The 11,500-nt window shown below is 33.2% G+C and overlaps 2 protein-coding genes across 2 annotated transcripts; both read left to right on the forward strand.

Annotated features, from left to right (window-relative positions):
- The first annotated feature begins 119 nt into the window (after nt 1-119).
- Nucleotides 120-575, forward strand: LOC145824120 (uncharacterized). Its single transcript, XM_082923710.1, has one exon. It carries the CDS (start codon nt 120-122, stop codon nt 573-575), a length of 456 nt encoding a protein of 151 aa, XP_082779836.1.
- Nucleotides 576-10,077: 9,502 nt separating this feature from the next.
- Nucleotides 10,078-11,243, forward strand: NFD2 (Ribonuclease III family protein). The gene is made up of 3 exons (XM_028265406.2): nt 10,078-10,412; nt 10,487-10,578; nt 10,676-11,243. The coding sequence occupies exons 1-3, from the start codon at nt 10,350-10,352 to the stop codon at nt 11,079-11,081; spliced, it is 561 nt and encodes a 186-aa protein (XP_028121207.1). The 5' UTR covers nt 10,078-10,349; the 3' UTR covers nt 11,082-11,243.
- Nucleotides 11,244-11,500: the final 257 nt, after the last annotated feature.

Raw genomic sequence — 11,500 nt, forward strand, 5'->3', positions numbered from 1 at the left:
CCACAAGTGGTCGTCGATATATTAATCGTGAGAGGGTCAAAGACGAAAAACAAATTTATAGAGATTATTTTGCAGATAATCCTGTCTATCCAGAAAAATACTTCCGAAGACGTTTTCGAATGAGGCGGTCATTGTTTGTTAGTATCTTACACGATATTCAACAAGTGAATGAGTACTTCATCCAAACCCGTGATGCCACTGGTGCTCCTGGATTATCCGGTGTACAGAAGATGACTGCAGCACTTCGGATCCTCCAATACGGCGTGCCTGCTGATGCTGTAGACGAGTACATTAGAATCGGCGAAAGTACTGCAATTGCTGCCTTAAATTTTTTTACCAGATCAATTGTTGCTACCTATGAAGCCGTTTACTTAAGATCTCCAAATGAAGCAGATGTCGCCAGATTATTGCAAGAGGGAGAGCAACGCGGGTTTCCTGGAATGTTAGGGAGTTTGGATTGTATGCACTGGCGTTGGGATAAATGTCCAAGTGCCCAAGCCGGTGCTTACACTAGACACTATCACAAACCAACAATTGTACTCGAGGTAGTTGCCTCCTACGACTTGTGGATTTAGCATGCTTTCTTTGGCATGCCTGGCTCTCTGAATGATATTACTGTTCTTGACAAGTCGCCTTTATTTGCTGAATTAACTAGAGGACGTGCACCTGCTGCCAACTACACCATCAATAATCACGCATACACCATGGGGTATTATCTTGCTGATGGTATCTATCCTCGTTGGGCAACGATTGTGAAAACAATATCTCAACCTCAAGGCGCAAAGAGACAACTATTTGCGAGGATGCAGGAGGCATGTCGGAAAGATGTCGAAAGGGCATTTGGAGTGCTCCAAGCACGATTTAATATTGTCAGTGTGCCAACTAGAGGTTGAAGTGATGAGGATCTGTACTACATCATAAAGACGTGCATTATTTTGCACAACATGATCATTGAAGACGAGCGTGATATTCTAGAAAATTAACGTAGTGTAGCACAACTTGAGACTGATACCAGTAATTTGGGCTGTCAAGTATCACGTGATCCGAATGAGGAGTATGCTCAATTTATGTTGAATCGACAAAGGATTAGATCTGTTGAAGCCCATAATGTAATTCGTAATGATCTAATTGAACACTTGTGGTCCCGAGCTGGAGAGTTAGATTAAGTTTGCATTTTATCTTTTTAATGACAGTTAATGTCATTTCATGTCAGTTAATGTCTTTTTATTCTAATAAAATGTTCTTCATTTAATGTCTTTTTATTTTACAATATCTTTTAATGTCAGTTAATGTCTTTTTCATAAAATGTCTTACAAAATAAAATAAAATAACATTACAAATAAAAATAAAAATAACATTACAAAATAAAATAAAAATAAAAATACATTGCAAATAAAACAAAAATAAAATAAAAAAAACAACATGAAATTTCATTACAAAATAAAAATTACATTGCAAATAAAGACTAACAATTACATCAAAAAATAAATGATATTGCAAATTTCAAAAATATATTATCCCGTAATTATTCATCAGGAGGTAGGGGGAAATAAAAATTTAGGCTGCTCACATTTGAGGATCACTTGGCGAAAATCTCATTTTTTCGCATTGTGTAATACGCTTTCATCTGAGGGTCCAAATGAGAAATGTCCGTAGTCATTATTTGGTGTTCTTCCTTTTTCATCTCAAACTCATGCTTTTTCATCTCAAGTTCTTTCATCTCCTGCAGTGCTTGAATCATTTTTTCTTCTCTTTCCTCTTTTTTCTTTTCTTTCTCAGCAAGGTGTTGGTTAAATGTGTCTAATTGTATGCTCATTTTTTGGACTTCAGTTTCAATGACTTGATTTCTTCGGAATAATTCTTTTGCAGATTTCCTACCCATCGGCCTTTTACCCTTTCCAGCGACACTGCCCTCACCAACAATTGGATTGTTACCAACACTTGGACTGTCGTCGTCTTCAAGAGAAATGCAATTTTCCATAGGGAAATCAGGGGCTGAACTAGGGGTAAACACTGTATGCATCCTTGACTTTACCGTATTTGTGGGAGTTACATCTTGCCACCTGATATTGTCTTGCAATATTGGCCAACAATGTTAAAAAGCAAAACGTTTGTTTTCATCTTGATGGTATAACAGTTTTGCTTGAAGCATTTGTTTCAAAAAAATTGAAACATTATTTAATTACATAATTTTTATACGATACCAGAATAAGAAACTAAACATAATAATTGAAAATAAAAACTTACTATATCAACTTGAGAAATCCCACTTGGGTGAAGATTTTCGACTTGAGCTAAACATCCCCGAAATTTGTTAGAACATTTCATGATTATACCCCGTCGAGATTGAATAGACACTTGTGTTCTGGACTGATCATTTTGAAGTAGGCAAAAATTTTCGTAAATTCTCCCTCAAAAGTGAGCATACGATTGTGAATTGCCAACAATTAGGTCTTCCGAAATGTGACACCAAGATTTACAAATTGCCATATCTTCTTCAATGGTGAATGATTTTCCGCTCTTTGTTTTTGATGAACCTTCCATAGTGATGGATGAAAAAACTAAAAAGAAAATAATTTGAGAGGTTTGTTGTGAAATCAGATTCAAAGAAGAGAAGAGAAAAGAAAAGAAAAATTAAATGTAAATATTTGTGTGAAATAAAAGTGGCATGGAATGTTTCAATATATAGAAATAAAATACATTACCGTTGGGCAAATAGCCATCTAAAGAGCCGTTGTAAAAAATAATTTCAATTTTTTTTTTTTTTTTGTTGAACAAACCAAACAGAGCCGAACGACTCTTTATTTACACTGAGGCATCACTATTTTGCCATACATCTATCTACAATTTCTCACTCTCCTCACTCTCATCTCCTCCACGGCTCTTCCACTCCCTCTCATTCTCACTATTTCTCTTCCTCCATGGCCGAAATCAAACAGTGCACAAACCAAATAGAGCACAAGATCGGAACCCGATCTCCCTTTCTCCTCCAAGATCGGAACCCCCTCCTCCATGATGTCCTCCGAGATCGGAACCCTTCTCCTCCATGATCGGACCCGATCTCCCCCTTCTCTTCCAAGATCGGAACCCTCTCTCTCTGGTTTGACTCTGTCTCCCTTCGATCTGTGTACTCTCTGTCTCTGGTACGATCTTCATCTATATAGATATATGTTTTGATCTGTCTACATATATATATATATATATATATGTTTTGATCTATGTTGACCTCCATAAAAAAAATATGTGTTCATGTGTTTTGATCTCCATCAAAAATCTGTGCATGTGTTTTGGGTTTGATTTTGATCATATATATATATGGTCTGCTATGGCTTCATGGGTTTGATCATATATATATATATATATATGTTTTGGGTTTGATTTTGATCATATATATATATACGATCTGTCTTCATGGGTTTGATCATATATATATACGATTTGTTTTCATGGGTTTGATCATATATATATACATACGATCTGTCTTCATGTGTTTTGTCAATTTCGTTCTAAAATTTGCTTGATTGTGAAAATTGGGTTTTATTTTGGTAAATAGCTTCCCTACTGGATTAATTCTGTTGTTTTCTCAACCGAATTTGGTGCCAAATTCCTGTTGATTTTGCTGATCTGGCAAGGTTGGCATCTGCCATTTCACTTGCCAAATTTGAGAACACATATGGCATCTGCCATCTTTGGCAAGTGAAATAGCAGACCGTTGGAGATTCATTCTTGTCATTTCTGTCATTTTTAGCTTTGGCAACTGATATAGCAGCTCCATTAGAGATGCTCTTAGATCATAGAAGTTGACTTGTTTGTGAGCTGAGCTCACGCAAATTTTATTTTATTTTATTTTTGTTAAATTACAAATACATTTGTTTAAAATAATTGTTTTCTATGCTTTGAAAATTATAAATACATGTTATTGTAATTTTTTATTTAACAAAATTAATAAAAATAAAAATAAAAAAATAAATTACACTGACACTTCTGAAATTTCTTTTTAATACAAATTCCCCTCATATTTGTAAAATTATACTTACTACTGTCAAATTAAAATAACATATTTGTCCCTTAACTTTTTTACGTATAAAATAATAAAATAATATTGATATTTTCTTCACGTCATTTCAAAAAAAATAGCAATCATCTTTTTTAGTTTAACTTACACAAAAAAAAAAAATTTAAATTTCTTTATTTTTTGTTTTTTTATTTTTACTATTTTTTTTAATATTTTAAGTATTTTTTTAAAAAAATTTTAGATACACCTAATCAACAGGTACTTAAGAAGTATAATATTTTGTGATTTTTTTTAAATTCACCAAATACAAAAATACAAAATTTAGTAATATTGCAATAAATATGAACGACAATGTTTGGTAATATTGTAATAAATGTAGGTGAATAGACGAGAAAGAAAAATGATGGTAGAAATAAAAATAAATTTTTTATTCATATATAAAAGTTTATAAAAAAAATATCATAAAAATAGTGAGATAGTGATGTTATTGTAAATATAAATCATATTTATGGATGTTTTGTTTTAAAGTGAAAAATCACTATTAAGCTATATCATTGTGTTTGAAAATTATATATAAAATTTATGTTTGTATATCATCACTCAATAAGAATATGTTTAGGTAGAATTTACTGATGGAAAATTATAGAACGTGTCATAATGATAGGGAGAAGAGATGGTAGGAAAAAGGGCAAATGGTCATTTAAAAATTTTTAGGGCATGTCATTAGTTATCCAGAAGGCAATTTGTAATGAGATTACAAACCTTAAGGAAGGGAATGTGATTTTTTAAATGTGATGGGGGAATCTGTATTAAAAAGAAATCTCAAAGGATGTCAATGTAATTTACTCAAAATAAAATTCATAACTATTATCCTATATAACAATAAAATTATTTAAATTGTTAATTGAAATATATTTATAATATTATTAAAAACTATTAATTGATTTGATAATTTTTTAATAAAATACGTAATTTGTTATGTGATTAGAAACTTGAAGAGAAGAGATATAATTTCTAGAACATAGGGCTAATCTCAGAGGTTGTATTTATAATTTACTCATATTTTTTTTAATAAAAAGGTGCTTAGGAATTGATTTTTTAGTAATTTTTTAATTTTTTAATTAAAAAATATATTTAAAAAATAGAGAAAATTAATTAACTTTTTATTGTAATTTTTTGAATTTTAGATTTTATTTTTTTATTTTTTTAAGGTTTCCAAGCATTACCAAACTGGTTTTCAACTATTTTTTTTGGGTATATTGCACTCGCTTTATAAGAAAATACAGTTACTTTTACATTTTTAACATAATTACACTGATATTTCTGAAAGTTTTAATTTGCATAACACTTAAATATTTTTCATAAATAATTTGTTAGTCATATAAATGAAAAAATATTTCATCTTTTTTCTACTAAAATATATATTTATCTTTGTTTTATTTCAGTGTTTATCTATCATTGGTATTAGTTTCAATCGCTTTAATTATACTAAAAATGGAATTACTACAATTGTATCAAAAGTCAGTTCAATGTTATTATATATAAAGTGTAGGATTTATTATATTTTTTCTAAATTTCAAATGAAGGGAGTGTAATTTACCTTCTTTTTTTATAAGAGAAAAAGTCTAATAATTTTTAACTTTTTAACTTATGACAAATAACTTTTCTTATTGGTAAGCCCTAACCCCTCTCCCTCTCTAAAAAAACCTTAGCCCCTTTTCTCTCTCTCTCTCTCTCTCTCTCTACTCTTTAGGAGGAAGATAGTGGTGTTTCTAACCTTCATCCCTTTCTTTTTTTCTCTCTCGATTTCTCTTTTAAATTTTTTTTTTTCCCTTGTTCACACTGTGCTAGTCACTACCACTCTGCTTGACTCCATTATCAATTTCCTACCACAGAAGTTTTTAAATCTAAACTTAGATATGATTCTTGGTTGAGGTCCAACGCTCTTATGCGCTAGGCGATTGTGGACGATGGAAATCCAAGCCTAGTCCAATGGAGATATAGGCCCAAATAACATAGGTAACCCCAAACAAATAAAGCCCAAAATAGATCAAGCAGACTTATTACTGACAAAAAGATGTTCTTCCGATCGGAGAACATCAAATGGCCAAGGACAAGTGCAAGTTGTTCTCTACCGAAATAACCTCTGATTGAGGAGTATCCATCTGATCAACTAAGATTCAACAGTCATCCTCAAAATCAAGTTGGCCACTACATTTGACAAGAAAACAATCGTTTGATAAGCAGAGATCCAATGATCAATAACACTAACAAGTTGGCCACTACTAAAGTGACCCTTGACAAAAGGCTGATCATCCGATCAAGCTAAATGACAAACAACAATAGCATACTAATAAACTATAAAAGCGAATTAAACAAACATGTAAAAGGGGTGATCTCTAACTCTGTTTTCTCTTACATGTGCAGGATAAGGTGCATCATCTCGCTAATTCTATGTGGAGACAAATTCACCATCCACAACGACTATCTCAAATCCAAAATGCTTTATTTTGTAATATAGACGGGATTAAGATACCACATCTACTGGATGCAACGATGAATAAATTGTGAATGTTCCCCAACTTTTATTACTCAAATCTATTACAAAATCCTTTATATTATTACCAATTTCAATGATATCATACACGTGCCATGTAGACAAATAGATAAATAATGACATTCTCTTTCCGAAGTAATGATGATGTACAAATAAAATCTTACACAATGCCATTAGGCTTACATTGAATAACAATTAATGAAAATGGTCTACCCTTATACAATACATGGCGTCCAGTCAACAAATAAAAGGCCCCTTGGACAACAATTAAATAAAAGATTTCAAGTCCAAACAATCCCTTTAGCCATGTATTTGAAAAATTTGTCAACATATGGGATAAGCATAAAGTCCAGTAGAGATCCCAATATGATCCTAAACAATAACGACATACAAAAATCTATGATCACGAATGCATCAAGACATAAGATATAGATAATGTGATAGTTTAATAATCAGAATATACTTATATAAGTACAGTTTCTCCCACAAACATTCATTTAACACCACAAGATGTAAAACCACTTGTTCACTTTCCAATTATTCCGTTTAGTTTCAAAAACATTTTTACACGACACAATTTTTCCCATTAAACGTCCATGCTAATATAAAAGAATTTCCATCTCTATACTTGTTTCAAAAACACACTCTCATATATATATCACAGCCAAACTCATAACTCAACCCACTTCGCATGCTTGTACAATAACATATCCAATACTTCCCATATCCATACGCCCAAGGACAAGGAATACCTGTAATAAGATACCGATAAACAGATATTTCTAAATACAAATAATTGAACGTAATACCTACTTCTATTTTCATTTCCACTAACATACAGCTCGGATGGCAAATGAGATAACCTATATAACGCGTAACGCTTTATCGGCCTCATCTAGAAGGAACCCCAAGGTCACATTTTACTGGGCACAAACTGGAAGGGATAGGAACCTATCATAAGGCGCTACGCTTTACCAGTTCAACCGGAGAGAAACAAATCTCCATTCACACTTTACCGAGCGCAAACCAGAAGCAAGAGGAACATTAGTCAAGGCGCTATGCTTTACCGGCCTCACTCGGTGGGAAACGAACCCCCAAACAACATCACAAATGTTCGAAGGCATAATGAAAGCATGAGTGTAATACATCTACATAATCTATTTAACAACAACAATGTTATCCTCCACCGATGACCAAAGACAAAACCTCTAAACAAATAAATAGATGCACAACTTTTACAATATAAACCCATTACTAATTTCACCTTTTTAAATTAACCATTTCTCATTTTAATTCACAAAAGAGTTACACTCGTCATTTTATTTCCAAAACCAAATCCGTTATATCAAATTTTCAACATCTCCAACCCTTAGCTAAAACCGCTTCTCCTTAAACAAATCCAATTCGTAAAACACAACTATAACCCAACTCAACACAAAATTAATCAAACAACCACTAAACTCATATAAATTTTCATTTTAAAAACTAAATCACTAATCCAATTCTTTAACACATAACTCAGTTATTTCACATCTTTACTGCTTTATGATTAATTAAACCTATAATGATAAATTATAATTTCTTCCTACTTAGGACATAACCACGTCTAGTTATCTTCCACTCTTCCAAAACAATCACAAAATACAATTTCGACTTCCGAAACCCAAACCTTTCATTCCAAATCATGCTTTTTAAAATTTCACAACAACTGTGCTTTTAATGTAATAAAATCTATCACATGTCTATCTATAGAAGATGTATTGAACACAAGAAAAAGAATCCTACCTCTTGAAGTGAAGAGGAGACAACCCAAAAAATACTAGCGATGAAATGATAATCTGCTCAGATGAAATGGAAACCCTTGACGAGCTTTACGTTTTGGTATAAGGAACTAGGGGTAGAAGATGGTTAGAAATAGATGAAAACCAAGCTTAAAAGCTTGAAAAGGCAAAAATGGCAGAAAGAGAGAGAGAACCAGAAAAAGTGACTTTTCAATACACTGCAGACTTATATAATCTTACCGTCGCGGCCGCGGTCTATTCTTTACCAGGCGCGATCTCACCAACACAACAGGTTGTGGGCGTGATCCCTCCATTTGTGGCCCCTTGCGGACAATGCATTATTCTCTAGCTAACAGACCTGAAGGCCACATTTGGTCGCGACTTGGTCGCTGCCCCTCGCGAGCGTGACCTTCACACTCGTGAGAGCGACCATTATGGTTATGGGAGCAACCAATCCAACACAAGAAACCTGGGCGGTTGCTTAGCAGCCAACCCGAGGCACAACAAGGATCCAAACCTCCCAGAACCGTTAAATTCACCTTGGACAACCCCGTGCCCTAACCAAAAATAAAATGGGTTGGGTTTCCTGACCCGAGCCACTACAAATGTGGTTGGTAATGTTTGTTTGGTGATAATTGTTTTATTTTTTATTTTAATTTTTTTTGTGTTGTAGTAATGCCGCTCTGGGTAGATGTTTCTTCATTTTGTGGAGATTTTTTCTTGTTATTTAGAAACTAATATCCTTATTATGTAGAGGTTCTCTTTATTTATTTTGTGTTTTGATATACTTTATTGAACAATTTATTGTCAAATGTGCAATGTATTAAATCTCATACTTTTCCATTAAAAAAAACGTGACAAATAAAAAAATAATAAATAATTATGATACTTCTGCCACATTGGCAACCACATGACATTAATATATCATTATATTTAATTTACATATTTGGCTCAAATTTAAATTCAATAAGTCAATAAAGCCAATAATATATATATTTTTTGTTATATGATAGTTAACGTGATATTTTTTACATAATTTTAGATAGAAATTAAATTTAAAATAAAACTTAAAATTGAAGGTTCAAAGTGAAAAAATAGAACTTTTAATGACCAAATAAAAGATAAAAGGGGTACATGTAAATTACCCATAATAATATACATTTTTATATATTTAAAAACAATATCAACGTTAATCTATTAAGAGCATGTTGAAACTATAATGGCTTCGTTAAAATTATTTTTTTGGTTAACTACAATGCACAAAAGCCAATTTTCGACTATCACTTGAATGGAAATTTGTCAAATTCAACTAATTTTTAAATTTATCAACAATTTAACTTTGACTATATTTCAAACACTTCAACTATCATTTTCTAACCAAACTTTCAACAAATTTTATTTTACCAACTAAAAAAACATATTGTTGAAAAAAAAATTGATTTCGCAACCCAGTGTGATCAATTAGAAGTTCATTCGAATCCAAAAGTGTAATTACTGTGAAAATGTTACAACCTACTATGAAAATGTTACAACCTACTGCAATCAACTATTTTTATTGTTGTTGATTTGTGAAGTTTTAGTACCAAAATGTTAATGAAATCTAAAAATAGTTGATTTTGGCTCCAATTTTGTAAGATAATTTTGTCACATCTTAAGTCAAATTTAATTCAAGATTTAACTTTGTCATTTTTTTTTTATCCTAAACCTAAATCATTTTTTGACTTGGGCATTACGAATACACAATCATATAGGAGATGCTCTATCATTCTCCATTGAAGAGAAACCAACAACACCATTCTGCCATCTGTCAAACCCGTTACGATGGGTCCCATTAAACCCACATACATAAGCCTGCTATGTGACTGTTCGTCCAAAGTCAGCACTCAAGTCTCTCACCCTCGTCCATCGGTAAAGTCTTTCCTCTCTGCCTCTTCGATTTTCTCTTCTCATTCTTTCATTTTCCATCGCGAGAAAATTCCCAATCGAATTCCCCAAAATGCGGTCCCATGAATTCATCTCCTTCGTCTTCCTCGCCCTCTCGATCTTCTCTCCCCTTCAGGTAAGCTCACTTCTCTCTCTTCTTCTCAAAACCCTAACTCGAAACCCTAACTTTCCTTCATTCACACTTCGCAGGTCTTCGCACGAGCAAAATCAGTAATCGATCACTCCATCGAACCTTCTTCGCCCTTCTCGATCGCTCTCGAAACCCTCCAAAATCATATCGGGCAAGTCTTAGTATATGAGAAACTTTCTCATCATCAGTTTTCTCGGCAACCAAACACACTCTAATTTTGTTGTTGTTTTTTTTTTTCTGTTTTCCAGCTATGATTTTCAGAGTATTGGTCTCTTGCGACGCGCGATGACTCACCCGTCGTTCTCTGAAGAGAGCAACAAAGCACTGAGCATTTTGGGGGCGAACGTGATTGAGACCTCTGTTTCGCTCCAATCTCTTACCAAAAACCTTGATATATCTTCGAAAGATCTGAACCGTTTGATATCGGAGATGTCCAACGTGGAGTCGTCGTGTGCCGTCGATGGAATGCGGTTGGCGTTGCAGAAGGTGGTTAGGGTTTCTCCGAAGACCAATTCGTCATCTCCGTCGGTGGTGTGCGGTGCTTTTCGAGCGATATTCGGTGCTATTGCGGTCGATACACAGATGGCTGATGAAGCTGGGAATGTTTTTTGGAGGGTCCATAGTGGTCAGATTGGAAGAGCACTAGCACTCTAAGTTATTGATTTGATATGAATTTCTGCAATACACTATAAACTGCTTTTGGTGTGTGGTTGATGTTTTCACTGAAGAAGACTAGTTTATTTGGTGCTTTGTGATTGTATAGTGGAAACTTTAGTTTGAAATGCATATTAATGATGCCAATGGTGGTTGTGTTTTTGGGAAACTCTTTGGTGGGAGTTGGGAGGGAGTGAATGTTGTATTGGGGGGTCATTATTAAGATAGGAAAGCTGCTGTAAAATGAGTTAAAATGGTTTCATTTACTAGCTGAAGGTAACCTAAAATGAAAACTTTAATATTGATTAAGAGAAAAAAAATACCAAGTAAATTCTCTTTTTGTTGGCAAGGAATTTGTTTCACAAATGGTTTAGGAATGACACGGGGCATACATGAACTACAACTATCTCAAAATTGTT

The sequence above is a fragment of the Camellia sinensis genome, chromosome 4, assembly GCF_055761805.1.
Source record: "Camellia sinensis isolate YWXY chromosome 4, ASM5576180v1, whole genome shotgun sequence".
Lineage (NCBI taxonomy): Eukaryota > Viridiplantae > Streptophyta > Magnoliopsida > Ericales > Theaceae > Camellia > Camellia sinensis.

Coding starts and splice junctions, on each gene's coding strand:
- LOC145824120 (XM_082923710.1), top strand. CDS start 120: ATGAGGCGGTCATTGTTTGTTAGTATCTTACACGATATTCAACAAGTG.
- NFD2 (XM_028265406.2), top strand. CDS start 10,350: ATGCGGTCCCATGAATTCATCTCCTTCGTCTTCCTCGCCCTCTCGATC. Junction 10,413..10,486: donor CGATCTTCTCTCCCCTTCAG/GTAAGCTCACTT, acceptor CACACTTCGCAG/GTCTTCGCACGAGCAAAATC. Junction 10,579..10,675: donor ACCCTCCAAAATCATATCGG/GCAAGTCTTAGT, acceptor TCTGTTTTCCAG/CTATGATTTTCAGAGTATTG.